This window comes from Lipotes vexillifer, unplaced genomic scaffold (genome assembly GCF_000442215.2).
Source record: "Lipotes vexillifer unplaced genomic scaffold, Lipotes_vexillifer_v1.1 scaffold189, whole genome shotgun sequence".
NCBI lineage: Eukaryota > Metazoa > Chordata > Mammalia > Artiodactyla > Lipotidae > Lipotes > Lipotes vexillifer.
This window is the reverse complement of record NW_006785816.1, coordinates 833,174-858,518: the sequence shown is the minus strand read 5'-3', so window position 1 is coordinate 858,518 and position 25,345 is coordinate 833,174. Positions and strand designations below refer to the sequence as shown.

Sequence of the window (25,345 nt, the reverse complement as noted above, 5' to 3'; positions counted from 1 at the left end):
CAAAAAAAAAAAAAAAAAAAAAAAAAACAAACTACAACAACAACAAACCCATTAAAGTCTGACTCCAGGGAAAAATTTCTCCAAATCTAGTTATACTATTAAAAGTGATATTGTTTGCATGTGTTTTTATTTATACTTACTGGTCCTCTTCGTCCAAATTATCCCAAAATATGAGTGTATTTTCTAGCAAAGGAAGATTCATATTCTAAAAATCTAACGATTATCAGAACAGCTCTGTACACTCTGTTACGCTATTAATATTCATTATGCAGCCTGAAATATAGCTCCAATTTGAATGATTTCCAACGTTTCTTTTATGAAATTCCACTCCAAAGTAGTAACATAAGGTTGTAAGTGATTATGTCTGTTAAGTTCGCAACTTACTCCCAAAGTTTCACCACCACCTCATTCACTAAAATAATGTGCAGCATAAAGGCCTTTTACACGCTTTTCCTCTTGATTTCCAAAGGTCTCAGTGATCTCTTTTCCTCTTATTTCAGGGTTAAGTTTCTTCTCCTTTTCAAGGATAACCCTGCCTTTCCCCTTCTCAGGAACCACTGTCATCCGACAGTTACAGATGCTCTTTGCTCTAGTCAAACTGACTCACTGTTTTTTTCTTAAACGGCCTCTATGCTTTCATTCCCAAGTCACTCTTTTGGCCATTTTCTTCTCTTGGAAAGGTCCTTCCTTCAACCCAAATCTCTGCTCACAGGGACAGAGGAGATGCTCAATAAATACTCGTTCATTAAATAAAAGCTGCCTTGTTTCAGTCAGCAGGTCACAGTGAATTAATCCAAGGACAATTATGACAGGAAGCAACAAGGAGAATGGGGTATCTATAAAGGTTATACTCTAGCCTTCAAAGTAACATGGTAGTCATTAACAGCCTGCTTATTTAAGATTCTGATACTTTTTGTGTAACTGTATTCTATTTCACCAATATAAAATCCACCCATTTCTCCTAGAGCTAGAGACAACATTTATCAAAAATTTATTACAAAGTTTAATGTCCTTTAAGTAGAAGTTTAAGAGCAGTGTTTGAAAAGAGTCCTATCTGCTTATATTAACTAACAGATTCTAACAATAGTTCCTATTGTCTGCTACAACCAAAACTCCCTTGTAAAATACTATATATTGGAATCTTACAATATTATGAAGCTCAGGAAAAGGGAGACCCATCCTTTCCAAAGCAGTTATTATTAAAGTTCTTAAAGTACTATGTAACAGGTTCTATCTTTAATAAAATCCCATGGCACAGACCTCCAAAAATGTCTTACACCAAAGCTACTCTACTCTTTTTTTTTTTTGCGGTACGTGGGCCTCTCACTGTTGTGGCGTCTCCCGTTGTGGAGCACAGGCTCTGGACGCACAGGCTCAGTGCCACGGCTCATGGGCCCAGCCGCTCTGCAGCACGTGGGATCTTCCCAGACTGGGGCACGAACCCGTGTCCCCTCCATTGGCAGGCGGACTCTCAACCACTGCGCCACCAGGGAAGGCCCTGCTACTCTACTCTTGTTGCAGCCTATACGTACTCTGAGACTCAACACCATTTCTTCTACTCTAAAAACATGATTTTTTCACATTTTAACTGAATGCATTTATTGGACTGCATCATACAATTTAAGGTATTCTACAACTGCTATTGGTCAGTCTAGAAATAGCTGCCACTGCCTAAACATGCACAAATTTATTATTTTTTAAAACAGTGGTATGTAGTATTTTATTTTATTTTATTTTTTTGTAGTTATTTTTATTTTTGTTTTTATTGCAGTATAATAGATTTACAATATTATGTTAGTTTCAGGTATACAGCTTAGTGATTCAGTATTTTTGCAGATTATATTCCATTACAGGTTATTACTAGATAATGGTATAATTCCCTGTGCTATACAGTATATCCTTGTTGTTCATCTATTACATATATATTAGTTTGTATCTGTTAATCCCATATCCCTAAATTTGTCCCTCCCTCCACCCTCATCCTTTTGGTAACCACTAGTTTGTTTTCTATATCTATGAATCTGTTTCTATTCTGCATATATCTTTGAGTATTTTTCTGGATAACCAAACAACTGTAATCCTTCAATATTTTGGTCAATAAACCACTGAGAAAGTATTGGTTTGTCTCTGAAACCTTCTACTGGTATCATCTGATAAGATCAAGAAAGAACCAGCATCAAAACTTGCAGAAAAGGTGTCTGTCAGTGGCTCAGGAGAAAATCCAGAGACAATAGTACAATTCCCTTTTAAGAAATGCCACATCACCACCCTGGATGACACAGAGACAACAATGTATGAAAACATGGACAATGAATGATTCTGAATGTGAAATTTTAGGAATACTTTAGCCAGTAGCTGAGGCAATGGTACATAAATCCAAATATCCTAACACATCATCCATAAACTTTTAAGCCTAACAAGATTAAACAAAACAAAGTATATACCTGCAGCATAACTAAGAGAAGCATAACTACAAGACTACAAGACTCAATTACCAAAGGAAAATCCTTACTTTCTAATGGAGTCATTTCTCAAGTTCACACCCAAGCCTCTATATAGCTTTATAGAGAGGGTGGAGCCCAGAAAACGTGGGGGGAGAGAGAGAAGGGAAATTGAGAGCCCAAGATTAAATTACAATCATTCCCACAATGAGACGGTTGATAAATATTCAGAATCCTGGTAGATCAGAGCACTGGCTTCAGGAAACTGACTTAAAAATGCCTGAAAACTCTAGAAGGCAGCCTGGAAGGCACTGTTTCTGGGCAGCAGAGGGCAAGAGGAAGGGAAGGAGTCCTTTAGAGACTGTGTGAAGGGGGGAAAAAAGCACAGAGGGGGAAACTTAGGATTCTCCAAGACAAAGAAAGGAGGAAAAAAATGGAAAGACCCACAATGACACTGCCACCACCCTGAATGCATTCTAAGAAACCATACTTTGCTACACTGACAGAAGAGGAAGCACTTGAACTACAAATCTCAAACCAATGCAAAGGAACAACAGAAAGCCACTGCAAGAGGTAAACAGAAAATGAGAATCACTATAGTTGGTAACTCTCCCCATCCCCGACCCCCCCAAGAAAACCATGAAGGAGACGAAAACTATAAAACAACACTATAACATAACATTCTACATTGTTATTAATATAGGAATTAAATATCCTTAAACAAAAAATTTGAAGAGACAAAAACATGGCCTGAATAAGAAACTTCAAAACTAAGAACAGAAAGAAGAAAAGAGTTGACAAAACTCAGGAAAGAAATAAAAATCATATAGGAAAAGAACTGAATTACAAACTGCCTAAGGAAGAACAGATTCAAATGAGAAGTTAATAAGGGAAACTGAAGAAAACAGAAAACTACCATGAGAATAAGAGACTAAAGAAAGAAGAAATAAGGGTCAGAAAAAGTGACCATAATGAACGGTAAAGAAGACCAATCATACATAATTGGACACCCTTAAGAAAAATTAAATGTAATAGAATATTAAACTACAATCTAAGAAAAATCTCCAGAAATTAGACCTGATTCTGCATACTAAAAGGGCCTGCCAAACACCTGGGAAGACTGACCTGCAATAATATACTCAGAGAAACATTCAAGTAAAAATATTAGACTTTAAAAATGAAAAACCATTCTTAAGGTCTCCAGGCAAAAAGAGCAAAGTAACTTAAAAGATCAAGAGAATTAAATGAACAAACTTCTAAGAAGCAACATAAAGCAATACAACAATGCAGCTGTACTTTCTAGAAACTCAAGGAAATAAAATGTAAACCAACAGAAAAAATTTTAAGCATGCAAGAACAGAGTTACTGCCATTCCCAAGAGCCCTTGATCAATCTACTAGATCAAGATTCAGCAAACTTTTTCTGTAAGGGCATCAAATAACACAGCCACTTATAGCTACAGGAGATATAATGAGACATCCACGGAAACAGTAGTAATGAGACTTCACAGCACTCTCAATATAACACAGATCAAGTAGACAAAATATAAAGAGATAAGGCAATTTAAACATAATAATGTAGAGCTTATGGATACTTGTCAAATGTTGCACCCTGATAAACACATATTCTTCTCACATACCCACAAAACATTCACAAAAATTGATTATATAGTTACCAAAAAACTGCAAAACACTAGTAACTTCCACAAGGTAGAAATATTACAAACAATACTTTGATCACAATGCAAAGACGCTAGAATTTACTAACAAAAACCAAAAAAGCTTTCCATCTGGACATTTAAAAGCCTCATATTAACTCCTGGGTTAAAGAGAGCTGAAAGTACAGAATTTTTTTTAAAAAATGACAAAATACTACGTCAACAACTTATGGGATGCACTGCAAGACATGTTTAAGAGAAAATTCACTCTACAAAACACTTACCAATTTAAAAAAAAACCCAAATTAACTAAATACCGAGCCCAAAAATCTAAAAAAAAGAACCACAAAGTACCAAGAATATAAAAGCAGAAATGAATGAGGAAGAGAACAGAAAATTAGCAGATCTAATAAACTGTTGTTTTGAAAAAAACAGACAGTGCACTACACTAGCATGATTTAGGGGGAAAAGGTAGAAGCACAAATATATAAGAAACAATGAGATAAATAACCAGTGAAACAAGGAATTTTAAAAATTATAAAAGACTACTTAGTTTGCAGACTTAATTTTAAACAAATTTGGAAACATATATAAAAGCACAATTTCCTAAGGAATTACAGATTACCAAAATTGATCCCATTAAAGTCAGAAAGCCTAATCAAATCAATTTTCATAGAAGAAACAGAAATTTTTGTGGGAACTGCCCCACAAAAATTCACCAGTCCCAGATAGGCACAATCTATGTGAGAAAAATTTTAAAACAGACTTGAAAGACCCAAAAGTAGATCTGAACTATGGAAAGACACCTCTTGCCTTTGGACAGAATTCAACATTATATAAATGTTTCAGTTTTCCAAGTTAATTTATAAAGTTAATGCAATCCAAGGAACTTTATGGAGCTAGACTGAAGAGTGATACTTCTGAATATACTTTGTTTCAACTATGCTAATACATTCCACATTCAAAATATAATAAAACCAACAAATATGGGCAAAACCAAAAATGGAATAAAACAAGCAAACAGACTTAACTATATTTCAAATGAATAATTAACCGCATTGAAGGAGAAAAAAAGAACCAACTCCAATAACTTCTGAACAAAGTATTTTGACTACCTTCAGACTAAAACAACTGAAAGAAGATTCTAAACTGTTAATATGCCTTTTTTTAAAATAGTGGTATCACTTAATTCTAAAACAACTTAATGCATTCTAGGACTGAACAAACAAAAATGTTGAGCACCAGGTTTTTCCACTCAGAAGGGCAATACAAAAATGGAAAACTGGAAAATTCTATGGTTTTAAATTGGAATTGTAGGTTCAGCATGAACTCACGGTGAGATAAAGACAGGGGGAGAGAGAGAGGAAGGAGCAAGCAGGTGAGCCTAGCTGCATAAAAATGTTTATGAAATGTATGTATACACATATATTTACTAGCTCTTTCCACTAAGGGGAACTAGAATCAATGACAGTCTAATAGGAATGAACACCCAGCACCCAGATTCTATCTCCTAAATGCCCACTCTTCCACTAAAAGGAATCAAGGCTCCTTGGAGAAATGGCTAATTCAAAGCTGGAGCAGGGAAAAGTACAAGATGAACCTGAAATATATGGAGCTGGAAAGCAAAGACGCACTCAAAGAATGAGGCAGCAATGTAAACAACAACAACAACAACATCAAAACCAAAACAAAGAGACCACTGCTTTGAAGGGACTTCCACTGGCCATAAAGGAAACAATCTGAGCATAAAAATAAGTTAATAAGAGATTATGGCCCACTGAATAAGATATAGGAATACATGAGTCCATACTCATAAATAAATGAAAAAAAGTCAGCAAAGAGGAAAAGCTCCTTACAGTAGAATGCTAACTACTAAATGTAGAAGCAAAAATCAGATTAGAAGGACTTCCCTGGTGGCGCAGTGGTTAAGAATCTGCCAGTGCAGGGGACACGGGTTTGAGCCCTGGTCTAGGAAGATCCCACATGCCGTGGAGCAACTAAGCCCGTACGCCACAACTACGGAGCCTGCGCTCTAGAGCCCGCGAACTATAACTACTGAGCCCGAGTGCCACAACTACTGAAGCCCACGTGCCTAAAGCCCGTGCTCTGCAACAAGAGAAGCCACCCAATGAGAAGCCCACAAACCGTAACGAAGAGTAGCCCCCACTCGCCACAACTAGAGAAAGCCTGCGTGCCGCAACAAAGACCTAAGGCAGCCAAAATTAAAAATAAAGTAAAAAAAATCAGATTAGAAAGCCATCATTTCACAAAAATAGTAATGATCAACCCAGGCAAAAATCATCAATGGATGCTAAAACTAGCAGATTAAAGTTTGAGGAATAGATTATCTACCAAATCTCAAGAATCTCCCAACAGAATATTAATTATAAGGTACAAAAGAGTAACTTTTCAATAGAGAAATTTGGCAGACACTATCTTAAGCAAATGATCAAAGTTGTCAGTAATGAGACTGACATCAGATGCCTCCAGATATGACACTGAGAAGACACATCACTTTTGTGGTACTCCTGCTAAAAATATATAACCTCAATCTAATCATGTGCAAATACAGGCAAACTCAAACTGAGAAACATTTTGCAAAGTAATGGGCCTGTACTCTTCAAAAAGGTCAAGATCTTGAAAGTCAAAGACTGAGGAACTATTCCAGATTAAAGAGACATAATAACTAAATGCAACATGTCATCCTGGCTTGGATCCTAAATTTTTTTTTTTTTGGCTATAGAAGACATTATTAGAACAACTAGAAAAATATGAATATAGCTTTTAGATTAGACAGTAGTACTGTATCAATGGCAATAATATGTTTTGATAACTGTATTGTGGCAATATACATGATCTTGTTCTTAGGAACAACACATTGATACTCAGGGGTGAAAAGGCATCATGAGAGCAACTTGCTCTCAAGAGGCTGAGAAAAAGAAACAGTGTATATATATTTAGAGAAAAAGTTATAAATACATAAAAATATTAAGTTAGAGAATCTGAGAATGGTATATACAACTTCCCTGTACCAGAGTCTTGCAACTTTTCTGTAAGCCTAAAATTATTTCAAAGTAAAAAATATACTTTCAATTTATTTCACATCTTTTTGTTTTTTTTTTTTGCGGTCCGTGGGCCTGTCACTGTTGTGGCCTCTCCCGTTGCGGAGCACAGGCTCCGGACGCGCAGGCTCAGCAGCCATGGCTCACGGTCCTAGCCACTCTGCGGCATGTGGGATCTTCCCGGACCGGGGCCCGAACCTGTGTCCCCTGCATCAGCAGGCGGACTCTCAACCATTGTGCCACCACGAAAGCCCTATTTCACATCTATATTTCTTATAACTACAAGAATTCTATGTAATAAAATGTCTATACAAATAAATACAAAATATTCTTTCATCAGTACAGAAATTCTAAGTGATAAAGCACTGTCAGTTTATTTGGTAGTTTTTTTGTTTTTATTGATAGACGAAGTAACAATGTACCTTAAAATCAATTAAATCTTATATTCAAGGAAATACAATGATTCCAAAGTTTCATAGGAAAATATTGTTTAAAAAGGCAAAAACTAATCATACCATATTTTTTCAGTTCAGAAAAAAGTCAGTATCACTATCACAAAATCACTATAAATACCTTGTGTTGCTAGAATAATCCCACATGGCCACATCTAGGAAGCTCCGAACCCAGGTCTTAGAGGGCTCCTTGAGAAATTTTTGCTGGTAGATCCCTACTACAAGATCCTCTACAGTGAGAAGTTCTAGATCTTGCCTGATTTCTTCCATTGGTAAACAGAAACACACATACAATTAGTAAGTTTAGGTACACAGAACATGTACATCAAAATGGAAGCACAGATATCAAAATGCATTTGAGCAGTGACCCAGTTTAACTTACCTGATGACTTCTCCATATGCTTCAAACACCAGTTGACTCTGGCTCTATCATCAGACTGGAGAAGGGAAAAACATTTTACTTATTTTCTCCTATCTTCTGTTACTTTTAATTAATGTGGTCCTTTCAAACTGGGGGAAGGGGAGGGAGGAGGGGTAAGGATGGTGAGAAGGGAGAGACTGAAGACTCTGTGACAACTAAACAAGAACTGTAAAACAGAGCAACATATTCTAGAAAATACTACTAATAATAACCAGTTATGCTCATAAAGCAATGTTAATATACTTTATGAACATCAAGTGAGACTTAGGGTAAGCAAATGAAGAAACCAATGTTCAGAAAAAGATAAATAAGGTGATTTGTGTTTATGGTGACACTAATAAACAGTAAGGTTAAAACCCAATTCTATGACACCTAGCCTAGAAGAACTTAGAGAAAACAAAGAATAAAGATTACAAAAAGAAGATCAAGGGACTGCTACAAAAACAATTTTGAACAAACAATTCTCTTGCCTAGGAGAATAGGTGTATAGACTAGAAATCCATCCTTCAGAGTAAAAACAATTGAAGATATTTCAGAAGGAGGAACTAAAAACATGAGATTGACCGAAGCTGAAATACATTCAGCTTTTGCAGTCTTCAAAATCCCTCCAATACCAGAGATTTAGAAGAAAAAGCGTTATACCTAATTACATTCAAAATAAGAACATATATATTTTAACACACAGCTAATACACAGGCAAAAGTTATTTCTTTGGGTATCTTTCATGGATCTTTTGGTTTCTAAGTAATGACTTAAAAGAAATTCTTATGTTGAAATTACCTTGCAGTAGACAGGTGGCCAGTTCCCTGGATTTGGATGAATGAATCTATAAAGGTTTTGTAACACCATTGCTTGGTCATGCCCAGATTCAAAGTTTGAAATAGGAATCTTGTGACTAGAATCACCTGAAGGAAATAAAAGGTAGGTAGGAGTTAAAAATTTGACTAAGACAAATATTATGGAGTAGGAATAGAAGTAAGGGTACAGGAAGGGAGTAGTGGATAACTCATATTTAAGCACTTGTACCAAGCCTGCTTATGGTTACGTACTTTACATATTTTATCCCATAATCTTATGAGGTAGACAATATACACATATTAGAGAAGAGATAACTGAGAAACACAGAAGTTAGCAGTAAGTTAATAGCTGGTGAACAGTGGAGTCAGGACTCAAACCGAGGTTAAGTGAAAGAGCCTATATAGTGTTTTCACTATTCCTACGTGGCCTTTCATGAATCTGGTTTATTAATAAGGCTGGAGACCTTGATAATAATGACTGCTTTTTAAAAGATTGTACGATGAATACTTCTACTTCCAGTAAAATATGGACCAAGTAATTCAGACCAAACTTCCCACAAAAATTTAGGATGTCAAGAGCACCTGCAGTAGCAAGGAATTATTAGATCAAGATGCAAAATATTACAAAATCCAAAAGAGGTGAGTCTAGCTCTGGGGGCAGTTTTCCCCCTGGAGTAATTTGCTAATTACAGAAGAGGAAGTTTAATGGCTGAGAGTGTGCTTCTGACAGCTTTGGGGGCCTGGTCTGTGAGACCCCAGGTGTCTAGAAAAATCCTCTCAGGAGGAAGAAAACATCACTATAAACCTCACTAAATCATTTTTTCCCAAATAGTCTATGTGAATAACCAGGTAAACGAAGAAAAAAAATGAGAACCAAAACAAAGTTTATAGAGATCCAAAGGTAGTCCAGATGCTGAAGTTACTGGACACAGATTTTAAATAATCATAATCAATTTTAAAAATTCATAATCAAATTATGAATTTCAGCATAAAACTGGAAACTATAAAAAATAATGCTCAGAACTCCCTGGTGATCCAGTGGTTAGGACTTGGCATTTTCACTGCTGGCGCCCTGGGTTCGATCCCTAGTCAGGGAACTAAGATTCCACAAAGCTGCAATGTGCAGCCAAAAAAATGCAACAAGAGTTCAATTTCTGATAATGACTGACTAGGAAAAGCTAAACATATGAAACGCCTGCTTGAAAGCACTGCAGAGATATAAATGTAGTGAGGAATTATGGGCCCAAAATCTTAGAAAGGATGAAATCCTAGAGAGCTGAATCTGGCACTTGAGTTGTTGGTCATTTGGGCATTTATCAACTCTAGAAGAGGAGATATAAAGGCTGAGAAACTGAGGAATTTTCAACAGATCTTGAGCTATGAAGAATTAAAAATATTACTCCAATATTACCTGTGTATATATAAAAATTTATAAATTAAAAAATATTCAATTATCTTCTGGTCTCCACTATTTATGCTGTGAAGTCAATTATAAATTTTACTGATGATTCTTTGGTGGTAATATGTCCACCTTCCTCCTCTTTTTTTTTAAGTAAAGACCAACTAGAAAGAAACTGACTCTTATAAGTCTGAACCCAATTTTAAATTATCTCAATATCTGAAATTAGATTAAAGCAACCTGAGATGGATAGTTACTCCAGATTTCTGCCAGAAACAATCATAAATCTTTGGAGAGGAGTAATAAGTTTTCATATGTACTGTTCAGCACTCAAAAATGACCAGATATATTAAGACAACTGAAAACTTGAACATCAAGATAACTAAGACTATAAAAATACATCCAAAAAAAGATCCCTGTAATAGGGTTATCAGACAAAAAACTTTAAAATAATGAGGCTTATTATGTTCAAGGAAATGAAAAAAATACTGATAACTTCAACAGAACCAGAAAAAAGAAACAAATGTAAACTCAAAAACTGAAAACACATTCCTCAACCCATTTTAGGATGGCAAAATAGCCTTGATAATAAAACTGGTTAAGATTAACCTCAGGCTTTAACACAAATGCGCAAATCCTAAAACAAAGTATTAGCAAACCAAATCCAGCAATTTATTTAACAGTCATACAGTGATGATGTTGGATTTGTTCCTGAAATGTAAGGTTGGTTTATGATTAGCAAATCACTATATAGACAAAAAACACAAATCATCTGAGATCCAGAAAGAGTATTCATTAAAATGTGCAACTGATATCTCTAGTGAAACTGGAAATGGAAGGGAATTTCTTTATCCTAATAAAGTATACATACCAAAACTAAGAAAAAAGAAAAGAACACTACAGCAAACAGAACACTCATAGGTGAAAGATTAAAAACTAGAGCTCATAACCAGCACACTAAGACAGAACAAGTTTTAAATTTTTTAAGTAAAAGATACAGATTAGAAGAGTCATTTCACAGCTATAAGGAAATCTGCTAAAAAAACTCAAGAGTTTAGCAAAGGTGGGATAAAACCAAAACCCAAAAGTAAACAATTAGAAAATATAATTTTGAGCTATCCTGTATAATAGCAAGAAAAATGATAAGCTACAACTAATAACATTAAGATTCTAGAGAAAATTATAAGACTTTATTATAAATGACTACACATCTAAAACGTAAAAGAGTAGCCCCATATTAACATAAAGAATCAATATCATGAAGCTGTCAGTTCTCCACAAAATGATCAAAAGATTTAAAGATGATTCAAAATACTGAGATTAGTTTCTCTGGAAAGAGGACAAGATGGCAAAGTAGAGGGACCTGAGCTCACCTCCTCCCACAAAAACACCAAAAATCACAACTAAATGCTGAACAACCAGCAACAAAGGACTGGAACCGATCAGAAAAAAATATTCTACTTCCAAAGACAAAGAGGAAGCCACAACAAGATGGTAGGAGGGGTGTATTCATGATATAATCAAATCCCATACCTGCCAGGTGGGTGAAGCACAAACTGGAAAATAATGATGTTGCAGAGGTTCTCCCACAGGAATGAGAGTTCTGAGCCTCACGTCAGGCTCCTCAGTCTGGGGGTCTGATATTGGGAGAAGGAGCTCCAGAGTATTTGGCTTTGAAGGCTAGCGGGGCTTGTTCACAGGAGCTCCACAGAGCTTGGGGGAGCAGAAACTCCCCTCTTTGAGGGTGCACACAAGGTTATCATGTACACAAGAACCCAGGGAAAAAAGCAGCGACTTCACAGAAGCCTGGGCCGGACCTACCTGTTGGTCTTGGAGGATCTCCTGGAGAGGTGGCGGCAGCTGTGGCTCACTGCAGGGACAAGGGCACTGGTGGAAGAGGTGCTGGGGAGTGCTCATCGGTGTGAGCTATCCTGGAGGCCGCCATTCTGACACCAAGACCTAGCCCCACCCAACAGTCCAAAGCCTCCAGTGCTGGGATACCTCAGGCCAAAAAAACTAACAGGGCAGGAACACAACTCCACCCATCAACAGACAAGCTGCTTAAAGTCTTCCTGGGCCCTGAGCTGCCTCTAAACACACCCCTTGACACAGCCCTGCCCACCAGAGGGACAAGACCCAGCTCCACACACCAGTGGGCAGGCACCAATCCCTCCCACCAGGAAGACTGTACAAGACTCTTAGACTAGCCTCACCTACCACAGGGAAGACACCAGAAGAGGAACCACAAACCTGAAGCCTATGGGGCCGTAAACACAGAAAGTTAGACAAAATGAGACGGCAGATCCAGATGAAGGAACTTGAGAAGCACAGCTAAGTGAAGTGGAGATAGGCAATCTACCTGAAAAAGAATTGAGTGTAATGATAGTAAAAATGACCCAAGATCTCAGAAAAAGAATGGAGACACAGACCAAGAAGAGAGAAGAAATGCTCAACAAAAAGCTAGAAAATATAAAGAACAAACAGGGTGGAGCAATACAATAACTGAAATGAAAAATACACTGGGAAGAATAAACAGCAGAATAAATGAGGCAGAATAATAGATAAGTGAGCTGGAAGACAGAATAGTAGAAATCAATGCCACGGAACAGAATAAAGAAAAAAAGAATGAAAAGAAATGAAAACAGTTTAAGAGACCTCTGGGACAACATTAAACGCACCAACATTCACGTGATTGGGGTCCCAGAAGGAGAAGAGAGAGAAAAAGGACCTGAGAAAACATTTGAAGAGACAGTAGCTGAAAAATTCCCTAACATGGGAAAGGAAACAGTCACCCAAGTCCAGGAAGTGCAGAGAGTACCATATGGCATAAATCCAAGGAGGAATGTGCCGAGACACATGTTAATAAATTTGACAAAAATTAAGGACAAAAAGAAAATATTAAAAGCAACAAGGGAAAAGCAACAAATAACATACAAGAAAATCACCATAAGGTTATCATCTGATTGTTCAGCTGAAACGCTGCAAGCCAGAAGGGAGTGACATAATATACTTAAAAGTGATGAAAGGGAAAAACCTACAACCAAAAATACTCTACCCAGCAAGGTTCTCATTCAGATTTGACATAGAAATCAAAAGCTTTACAGACAAGCAAAAGTTGACAGAATTCAGCACCACCAAACCTGCTGTACAACAAATGCTAAAGGAAATTCTCTAGGCGGAAAAGACCACCAGATACAAGAAAATTACGAATGGGTAATCTCACCAGTAAAGGTAAACATACAATAAAGGTAGGAAATCATCCACCTACAAATATGGTATCAAAACCAGCAATCCTGACATGAGGAGAGTACAAATGCAGGACACTGGAAATGCATTTGAGACTGAGAGACCAGCAGCTTAAAACAATCTTGTATGTATATAGACTGCTATATCAAAACCTCATAGTAACTTCAAACCAAAAATCTACAATAGATATATACACAAAAAAGAAAAAATCAAACACAACACTAAAGATAGTCATCAAATCACAAGAGAACAAAAGAGAAAGGTTAGAAAAAAGACCTACAGAAACAAATCCAAAACAACTAACAAAAATGGCAATAAGACCATACATATGGGTAAGTACCTTAAATGTAAATGGATCAAATGTTCCAACCCGAAGACACACCCTGGCTGAATGGATACAAAAACAAGACCTATATACATATTGCCTACAAGAGACCCAGTTCGGATCTAGGGACACGTACAGACTGAAAGTGGTGAGAGGATGGAAAAAGGTATTCCATGCAAAAGGAAATCAAAGGAAAGCTGGAGTAACAATACTCATATCAGACAAGGTAGACTTCAAAATAAAGACTGTTACAAGAGACAAGGACACTACATAATGATCAAAGGATCAATCCAAGAAGATTTAACAATTATAAATATATATGCAGCTAACACAGGAGTGCTTTGATACATAAGGCAAATGCTAACAGCCATAGAAGGAGAAATCGACAGTAACACAATTAAGAGTGAAGAACTTTAACTCCCCACTTAAATCTATGAATAGATTATCCAGACTGAAAATCAGTAAGGAAACACAGGCCTTAAATTACACATTAGACCAGAAAGACTTAACTGATGTTTATAGAGCATTCCATCCAAAAGCAGCAGAATACTCATTCTTCTCAAGTGCACACGGAACATTCTCCAGGATAGATCACATGCTGGGCCACAAAGCAAGCTTGGGTAAAGTTAAGAAAACTGAAATCATATCAAGCATCTTTTCCAATCACAACACTAGGATATTAAAAAAAAAAATCAACTACAAGAAAAAAAACTGTAAAAACCAAAAACACTCAGAGGCTAAGCAATATGCTAGTAAACAACCAATGGATTACCGAAGAAATCAAAGAGGAAATCAAAATATACCTAGAAGCAAATGAAAATGAAAGCATGACTATCCAAAACCTATGGGACTCAGCAAGAGCTGTTCTAAGAGGTAAGTTGACAGCAATACAATCTTACATCAGGAAACAAGAAAAATCTCAAATAAACAACCCAACCTTATACCTAAAGCAACTAAAGGAAAAAGAACAAACAAAACCCAAAGTTAGCAGAAGGAAAGAAATCATAAAGGTCAGAGAAGAAATAAATGAAAGAGAGACAAAGCAAACAACAGAAAAGATCAATGAAACCAAAAGCTGGTTCTTTGAAAAGGTAAACAAAATTGATAAGCCTTTAGCCAGACTCAAGAAGAAAAAAAGGGAGAGGGTTCAAATCAATAAAATTAGAAATGAAAAAGAAGTTACAACAGACACCAAGGAAATACAAAGGATAAGAGAATACTACAAGCAAGTGTATGCCAATAAAATGGACAACCTAGAAGAAAGGGACAAATTCTTAGAAAGGTACAATCTCCCAAAACTGAACCAGGAAAAATAGAAAATATGAACAGACCAATCACAAGAATTGAAATTGAAACTGTGATTTAAAAACTCACAACAAACAAAAGTGCAGGACCAGATGGCTTCACAGGTGAATTCTATCAAACATTTAGGGAAGAGTTAACACCTATCCTTCTGAAACTCTTTCAAAAAATGGCAGGGGAAGGCATACTTCCAAACACATTCTATGAGGCCACCATCACCCTGATACCAAAATCAGACAAAGATACCACAAAAAAAGAAAATTAGAGGCCAATATCATGGATGAACATAGACGCAAAAATCCTCAACAAAATACTAGCAAACCAAATCCAACAATACATTAAAAGGATAATACACCATGATCAAGCAGGGTTTATCCCAGGGATGCAAGGATTTTTCAATAACCACAAATCAATCAGTGTGATACACCACATTAACAAATTGAAGAAGAAAAACCACATGATCATCTCAATAGATGTAGAAAAAACTTCTGACAAAATCCAACACCATTTATGATAAAAACTCTCCTGCAAGTGGGCACAGAGGGAACATAACAAACCCAACATCATGCTCAATGCCGAAAACACAAAATCATTTCCTCTAAGATCAGGTACAAGACGAGGAGGTCGACTCTCCCCACTTTTATTCAACATAATTTGGAAGTCCTAGTCACAGCAATCAGAGAAGAAAAAGAAATGAATCCAAATTGGAAAAGAAGTAGTACAACTGTCACTGTTCACAGATGACATGATACTATACATAAGAAATCATAAAGATGCTATGAGAAAACTACTAGTGCTCATCAATTCAGTAAAGTTGCAGGATACAAAATTAATACACAAAATATTTTGCATTTCTATACACTAACAACAAAAGATCAGAAAGTGAAATTAAGGAAACAACCCCATTTACCATTACATCAAAAAGAATAAAATACCTAGGAATAAATCTACCTAAGGAGGCAAAACGCCTGTACTCTGAAAACTATAAGACACAGATGAAAGAAATTGAAAATGAAAAACAAACAGATGGAAAGATATACTGTGTTCTTGGACTGGAATAATCAATATTGTGAAAATGACTATATTACCAAAGGTAGTCTACAGATTCAGTGCAATCCCTATCAAATTACTAATGGCAGATCTAGAACAAAAGATTTAAAATTCGTAGAGAAACACAAAAGACCCTGAATAGCCAAAGCAATCTTGAGAAAGAAAAACAGAGCTGGAGGAATCAGGCTCCCTGACTTCAGACTACACTACAAAGCTATAGTCATCAAAACGCTATGGTGCTGGCAAAAAGACAGACTTATAGCTCAATGGAATAGGATAGAAAGCCCAGAAATAAACCCACGCACCTATGATCAATTAATCTACGACAAAGAAGGCAAGAACATATAATGGAGAAAAGACAGTCTCTTCAATAAGTAGTGCTGAGAAAACTGGACAGCTACATGTAAAGGAATGAAATCAGAACATTCTCTAACACCATACACAAAAATAAACTCAAAATGGACTAAAGACCTCAATGTAAGACTAGATACTATAAAAGTCTTAGAGGAAAACATAGGCAGAACACTCTTTGACATAAGTTGCAGAAATATCTTTTTGGATCCACCTCCTAGAGTAATGAAAATAATAAATAAATTAGACTGAATTAAACTTAAAAGCTTTTGCACAGCAAAGGAAACCATAAACAAAACAAAAAGATAACCCACAGAATGGGAGAAAACATTTTCAAATGAGGTGACCAACAATGCATTAATCTCCCAAATCTACAAACAGCTCATACAGCTCAATATCAAAAAAATAAACAACCCAATCAAAAAATGGGTAAAACCCCAAATAGTCAAAGCAATCTTGAGAATGAAAAATGGAGCTGGAGGAATCAGGCTCCCTGACTTCAGACTATACTACAGAGCTACAGTAATCAAGACAGTATGGTACTAGCACAAACACAGAAATACAGATCAATGGAACAGGACAGAAAGCCCAGATATAAAACCATGCACATATGGACACCTTATCTTTGATAAAGGAGGCAAGAACATACAGTGGAGAAAAGACAGCCTCTTCAATAAGTGGTGCTGGGGGGCTTCCCTGGTGGTGCAGTGGTTGAGAGTCCGACTGCCGATGCAGGGGACATGGGTTCGTGCCCCGGTCCGGGAAGATCCCACATGCCGCAGAGCGGCTGGGCCTGTGAGCCATGGCCGCTGAGCCTGCGCATCCGGAGCCTGTGCTCTGCAACAGGAGAGGCCACAGCAGTGAGAGGCCCGCGTACCGCAAAGAAAAAAAAAAAAAAGTGGTGCTGGGAAAACTGGACAGGTACAAGTATGAAATTAGAACACTCCCTAACACCATAGACAAAAATAAACTCAAAATGGATTAAAGACCTAAATGTAAGGCCAGAAACTATCAAACTCTTAGAGGAAAATATCAGCAGAACACTCTGACATAAATCACAGCAAGATCCTTTTTGACCCACCTCCTAGAGAAACGGAAATAAAAACAAAAATAAACAAATGGGACCTAATGAAACTTCAAAGCTTTTGCATAGCAAAGGAATCCATAAACAGGACCAAAAGACAACCCTCAGAAAGGGAGAAAATATTTGCAAATGAAGTAACTGACAAAGGATTAATCTCCAGAATTTACAAGCAGTTCATGCACTCAATAACAAAAAAACAAAAACCCAATCCAAAAATGGGCAGAAGACCGAAATAGACATTTCTCCAAAGAAGATATACAGACTGCCAACAAACACATGAAAGAATGCTCAACATCATTAATCATTAGAGAAATGCAAATCAAAACTACAATGAGATATCATCTCATACCGGTCAGAATGGCCATCATAAAAAAAATCTAGAAACAATAAATGCTGGAGAGGGTGTGGAGAAAAGGGAACACTCTTGCACTGTTGGTGGGAATGCAAAGTGATACAGCCACTATGGAGAACAGTATGGAGGTTCCTTAAAAAACTAGAAATAGAATTACCATACGACCCAGCAATCCCCCTACTGGGCATATACCCTGAGAAAACCATAATTCAAAAAGAGTCATGTACCAAAATGTTCATTGCAGCTCTATTTACAATAGCCAGGACATGGAAGCAACCTAAGTGTCCATCAACAGATGAGCGGATAAAGAAGATGTGGCACATATATACAATGGAGTATTACCCAGCCATAAAAAGAAACGAAACTGAGTTATTTGTAGTGAGGTGGATGGAACTAGAGCCTGTAATAGAGCATGAAGTAAGTCAGAAAGAGAAGAACAAATACCATATGCTAACACATATACATGGAATCTAAGGGAAAAAAAAGGTCATGAAGAACCTAGGAGTAAGATAGGAATAAAGACACAGACCTACTAGAGAATGGACTTGAGGATACGGGGAGGGGGAAGGGTAAGCTGTGACAAAGTGAGAGAGTGGCAAGGACATATATACACTACCAAACGTAAAATAGCTAGCTAGTAGGAAGCAGCTGCATAGCACAGGGAGATCAGGTTGGTGGTTTGTGACCACCTAGTGGGGTGGGAGAGGGAGGGTGGGAAGAGATATGGGAACATATGTATATGTAAAACTGATTCACTTTGTTATAAAGCAGAAACTAACACACCATTGGAAAGCAATTATACTCCAATAAAGATGTTAAAAAACATGGATAGGGGAATAGGTGGCTGAACCCCGTCAGGGCCTCTTTGTAAACTTTTGAGATTCTGGCAGGCGGCCCAGAGATCTACTCTTCTTGCGGCACCTAAGACAAGCCTCATAGTCTGAGCCGAGTGGATGAAAGGCTCTTGCTGCTCCAGCCGGGAGTCAGGACTCTGCCTCTGAGGTGGGAGAGCCAACTTCAGGACACTGGTCAACAAGAGACCTCCCTGCCCCACGTAATATCAAACGGCGAAATTCTCCCAGAGATCTCCATCTCAACACCAGCACCCAGCTTCACTCAACGACCAGCAAGCTACACTGCTGGACAACTGTTGCCAACCAAATAGCAAGACAGGAACACAACCCCACCCACTAGCAGAGAGGCTGCCTAAAATCATAATAAGTCCACAGACACCCCAAAACACACCACCAGACGTGGACCTGCCCACTAGAGAGACAAGATCTAGCCTCATACACCACAGCCCAGCCACTAGTCCCCTCTACCAGGAAGCCTACACAACCCACTGAACCAACCTTAGCCACTGGAGACAGACATCAAAAACAACGGGAACTACGAACTTGCAGCCTGCAAAAAGGTGAACACAAACACAGTAAGATAAGCAAAATAAGGAGACAGAAAAACACACAGCTGATGAAGGAGCAAGATAAAAACGCACCAGACCTAACAAATGAAGAGGAAATAGACAGTCTACCTGAAAAAGAATTCAGAATAATGATAGTAAAGATGATCCAAAATCTTGGAAATAGAATGGACAAAATGCAAGAAACAGTTAACAAGGACCTAGAAGAAATAAAGATGAAACAGACAATGATGAACAACACAATAAATGAAATGAAAAATACTCTAGATGGGATCAATAGCAGAATAAATGAGGCAGAAGAACGGATAAGTGACCTGGAAGATAAAATAGTGGAAATAACTACTGCAGAGCAGAATAAAGAAAAAAGAATGAAAAGAACTGAGGACAGTCTCAGAGACCTCTGGGACAACATTAAACGCACCAACATTCGAATTATAGGGGTTCCAGAAGAAGAAGAGAAAAAGAAAGGGACTGAGAAAATATTTGAAGAGATTATAGTTGAAAACTTCCCTAATATGGGAAAGGAAATCGTTAATCAAGTCCAGGAAGCACAGAGAGTCCCATACAGGATAAATTCAAGGAGAAATACGCCAAGACACATATTAATCAAACTGTCAAAAACTAAATACAAAGAAAGCATATTAAAAGCAGCAAGGGAAAAACAACAAATAACACACAAGGGAATCCCCATAAGGTTAACAGCTGATCTCTCAGCAGAAACTCTACAAGCCAGAAGGGAGTGGCAGGACATACTGAAAGTGATGAAGGAGAAAAACCTGCAACCAAGATTACTCTACCCAGCAAGGATCTCATTCAGATTTGATGGAGAAATTAAAACCTTTACAGACAAGCAAAAGCTGAGAGAGTTCAGCACCACCAAACCAGCTTTACAACAAATGCTAAAGGAACTTCTCTAGACAAAAACACAAGAGAAGGAAAAGTCCTATAATAACGAACCCAAAACAATTTAGAAAATGGGAATAGGAACATACATATCGATAATTACCTTAAATGTAAATGGACTAAATGCTCCCACCAAAAGACACAGATTGGCTGAATGGATACAAAAACAAGACCCATATATATGCTGTCTACAAGAGACCCACTTCAGACCTAGAGACACATACAGACTGAAAGTAAGGGGATGGAAAAAGATATTCCATGCAAATGGAAACCAAAAGAAAGCTGGAGTAGCAATTCTCATATCAGACAAAATAGACTTTAAAATAAGGACTATCAGAAGAGACAAAGAAGGACACTACATAATGATTAAGGGATCGATCCAAGAAGAAGATATAACAATTGTAAATATTTATGCACCCAACATAGGAGCACCTCAATACATAAGGCAAAAACTAGCAGCCATAAAAGGGGAAATCGACAGTAACACATTCATAGTAGGGGACTTCAACACCCCACTTTCACCAATGGACAGATCATCCAAAATGAAAATAAATAAGGAAACACAAGCTTTAAATGATACATTAAACAAGATGGACTTAATTGATATTTATAGGACACTCCATCCAAAAACAACAGAATACACATTTTTCTCAAGTGCTCATGGAACATTCTCCAGGATAGATCATATCTTGGGTCACAAATCAAGCCTTGGTAAATTTAAGAAAATTGAAATTGTATCAAGTATCTTTTCCGACCACAACGCCATGAGACTAGATATCAATTATAGGAAAAGAGCTGTAAAAAATACAAACACATGGAGGCTAAACAATACACTACTTAATAACGAAGTGATCACTGAAGAAATCAAAGAGGAAATTAAAAAATACCTAGAAACAAATGACAATGGAGATACAACGACCCAAAACCTATGGGATGCAGCAAAAGCAGTTCTAAGAGGGAAGTTTATAGCAATACAAGCCCACCTTAAGAAGCAGGAAACATCTCGAATAAACAACCTAACCTTGCACCTCAAGCAATTAGAGAAAGAAGAACAAAAAAACCCCAGAGTTAGCAGAAGGAAAGAAATCATAAAAATCAGATCAGAAATAAATGAAAAAGAAATGAAGGAAACAATAGCAAAGATCAATAAAACTAAAAGCTGGTTCTTTGAGAAGATAAACAAAATAGATAAACCATTAGCCAGACTCATCAAGAAAAAAAGGGAGAAGACTCAAATCAATAGAATCAGAAATGAAAAAGGAGAAGTAACAACTGACACTGCAGAAATACAAAAAATCATGAGGGATTACTACAAGCAACTCTATGCCAATAAAATGGACAATCTGGAAGAAATGGACAAATTCTTAGAAATGCACAAACTGCCAAGACTGAATCAGGAAGAAATAGAAAATATGAACAGACCAATCACAAACACTGAAATTGAAACTGTGATTAAAAATCTTCCAACAAACAAAAGCCCAGGACCAGATGGCTTCACAGGCGAATTCTATCAAACATTTAGAGAAGAGCTAACACCTATCCTTCTCAAACTCTTCCAAAATATAGCAGAGGGAGGAACACTCCCAAACTCATTCTACGAGGCCACCATCACCTTGATACCAAAACCAGACAAGGATGTCACAAAGAAAGAAAACTACAGGCCAATATCACTGATGAACATAGATGCAAAAATCCTCAACAAAATACTAGCAAACAGAATCCAACAGCACATTAAAAGGATCATACACCATGATCAAGTGGGGTTTATTCCAGGAATGCAAGGATTCTTCAATATACGCAAATCTATCAATGTGATTAACCATATTAACAAATTGAAGGAGAAAAACCATATGATCATCTCAATAGATGCAGAGAAAGCTTTTGACAAAATTCAACACCCATTTATGATAAAAACCCTGCAGAAAGTAGGTGTAGAGGGAACTTTCCTCAATATAATAAAGGCCGTATATGACAAGCCCACAGCCAACATCATCCTCAATGGCGAAAAACTGAAAGCATTTCCACTAAGGTCAGGAACAAGACAAGGTTGCCCACTCTCACCACTCTTATTCAACATAGTTTTGGAAGTTTTAGCCACAGCAATCAGAGAAGAAAAGGAAATAAAAGGAATCCAAATCGGAAAAGAAGAAGTAAAGCTGTCACTGTTTGCAGATGACATGATACTATACATAGAGAATCCTAAAGATGCTACCAGAAAACTACTAGAGCTAATCAATGAATTTGGTAAAGTAGCAGGATACAAAATTAATGCACAGAAATCTCTGGCATTCCTATATACTAATGATGAAAAATCTGAAAGTGAAATCAAGAAAACACTCCCATTTACCATTGCAACAAAAAGAATAAAATATCTAGGAATAAACCTACCTAAGGAGACAAAAGACCTGTATGCAGAAAATTATAAGACACTGATGAAAGAAATTAAAGATGATACAAACAGATGGAGAGATATACCATGTTCTTGGATTGGAAGAATCAACATTGTGAAAATGACTCTACTTCCCAAAGCAATCTATAGATTCAATGCAATCCCTATCAAACTACCACTGGCATTTTTCACAGAACTAGAACAAAAAATTTCACAATTTGTATGGAAACACAAAAGACCCCGAATAGCCAAAGCAATCTTGAGAACAAAAAATGGAGCTGGAGGAATCAGGCTGCCTGACTTCAGACTATACTACAAAGCTACAGTAATCAAGACAGTATGGTACTGGCACAAAAACAGAAAGATAGATCAATGGAATAGGATAGAAAGCCCAGAGATAAACCCACGCACATATGGACACCTTATCTTTGATAAAGGTGGCAGGAACGTACAGTGGAGAAAGGACAGCCTCTTCAATAAGTGGTGCTAGGAAAACTGGACAGGTACATGTGAAAGTATGAAATTAGATCACTCCCTAACACTATACACAAAAATAAGCTCAAAATGGATTAAAGACCTAAATTTAAGGCCAGAAACTATCAAACTCTTAGAGGAAAACACAGGCAGAACACTCCATGACATAAATCACAGCAAGATCCTCCTTGACCCATCTCCTAGAGTAATGGAGATAAAAACAAAAATAAACAAATGGGACCTAATGAAACTTCAAAGCTTCTGCACAGCAAAGGAAACCATAAACAAGACCAAAAGACAACCTTCAGAATGGGAGAAAATATTTGCAAATGAAGCAACTGACAAAGGATTAATCTCCAAAATTTACAGGCAGCTCATGCAGCTCAATATCAAAAAAACAGACAACCCAATCCAAAAATGGGCAGAAGACCGAAATAGACATTTCTCCAAAGAAGATATACAGACTGCCAACAAACACATGAAAGAATGCTCAACATCATTAATCATTAGAGAAATGCAAATCAAAACTACAATGAGATATCATCTCACACCAGTCAGAATGGCCATCATCAAAAAATCTAGAAACAATAAATGCTGGAGAGGGTGTGGAGAAAAGGGAACACTCTTGCACTGCTGGTGGGAATGTGAATTGGTTCAGCCACTATGGAGAACAGTATGGAGGTTCCTTAAAAAACTACAAATAGAACTACCATATGACCCAGCAATCCCACTACTAGGTATATACCCTGAGGAAACCAGAATTCAGAAAGAGTCATGTACCAAAATGTTCATTGCAGCTCTATTTACAATAGCCCGGAGATGGAAACAACCTAAGTGCCCATCGTCGGATGAATGGATAAAGAAGATGTGGCACATATATACAATGGAATATTACTCAGCCATAAAAAGAAACGAAATTGAGCTATTTGTAATGAGGTGGATAGATCTAGAGTCTGTCATACAGAGTGAAGTAAGTCAGAAAGAGAAGGACAAATACCGTATGCTAACACATATATATGGAATTTAAGAAAAAAAAATGTTATGAAGAACCTAGGGGTAAAACAGGAATAAAGACAGAGACCTACTGGAGAACAGACTTGAGGATATGGGGAGGGGGAAGGGTGAGGTGTGTTAGGGCGAGAGAGAGACATGGACATATATATACTAACAAACGTAAGGTAGATAGCCAGTGGGAAGCAGCCGCATGGCACAGGGAAACCGGCTCGGTTCTTTGTGGCTGTCTGGAGGGGTGGGATAGGGAGGGTGGGAGGGAGGGAGACAAAGAGGGAAGAGATATGGGAATATATGTATATGTATAACTGATTCACTCTGTTATAAAGCAGAAACTAACACACCATTGTAAAGCAATTATACCCCAATAAAAATGTTAAAACAAACAAACAAACAAACAAAACATGGATAGGTTGTTTGGCCTGAGGCACCCGAACACTGGAGCCTACTGTTTTGTGGGGCTAATGGCAGACTCTGGGAGGGCTCACACCAAGGAGTACTTCCCACAACTTCTGCTGCCAGTGTCCTTGTCCCCACGGTGAGTCACAGCCACCCCCCGCCTCTGCAGGAGACCCTCCAACACTAGCAGAGATAAAGCTGTCCATGAATCATCTTTGGAGAGGATTTGCAGATGCCAGTGTCTCTTGGTGCTGGTGACTACAGCAAGAAGAGTTTCAGAATCTCCCTCAGTTCCTGACTTAAAAGGGCTTAGGATCACAGAAGTTTCTCTAGAAGAGACTCTTGCAATCTCCTGCCTGGAGGGTAAAGACCCAACAACCAACATTTGGAAGCTAAGTAGGGGAAGCAAACTAGAGTATGCAATTTGATAAAACTGAAAAATTCAACAACTTGGGGTAAACAAGATTTGGTATCTGGATCCCAACTCAGAGGCAGGCCGGCCAAGCTTGCAGTGTTGCTCTTGAGGTAAATGTGTTAACCATCTAAAGAGCATACAAAGAGCTTTGAGACTAGAGCAGCGCGAAAGTACCACTGGATAACTTCTCCATCGGTGAAGGAACCATCAAAGCTGCTAGACAGAAAAAGAGAACTATAATTTTGAGAAGTGGTCGAAAAGGAAAAGCTACTATTAGAATTGCCGTGTGGATGAAAGGCTCTTGGTGCTGCAGCCAGGAGTCAGTGCTGTGCCTCTGAGGTGGGAAAGCCAACTTCAGGACACTGGTCAACAAGAGAGCTCCCAGCTCCACATAT

General features: G+C 37.5%; 1 protein-coding gene across 4 annotated transcripts in view; it reads right to left on the bottom strand.

Moving 5' to 3' along the window:
* Positions 1-25,345, bottom strand: part of MAEL (maelstrom spermatogenic transposon silencer) — a 73,313-nt gene that overhangs the window by 20,999 nt on the left and 26,969 nt on the right. For all 4 annotated transcript variants that reach the window (XM_007458092.1, XM_007458089.1, XM_007458091.1 and 1 more), the window contains 3 exons: positions 8,814-8,938; positions 7,995-8,049; positions 7,734-7,875 (listed from right to left, as the gene is read on the bottom strand). In XM_007458092.1, the coding sequence (XP_007458154.1) occupies positions 7,734-7,875; positions 7,995-8,049; positions 8,814-8,938 (322 nt within the window). The remainder of the gene's footprint in view (positions 1-7,733; positions 7,876-7,994; positions 8,050-8,813; positions 8,939-25,345) is intronic.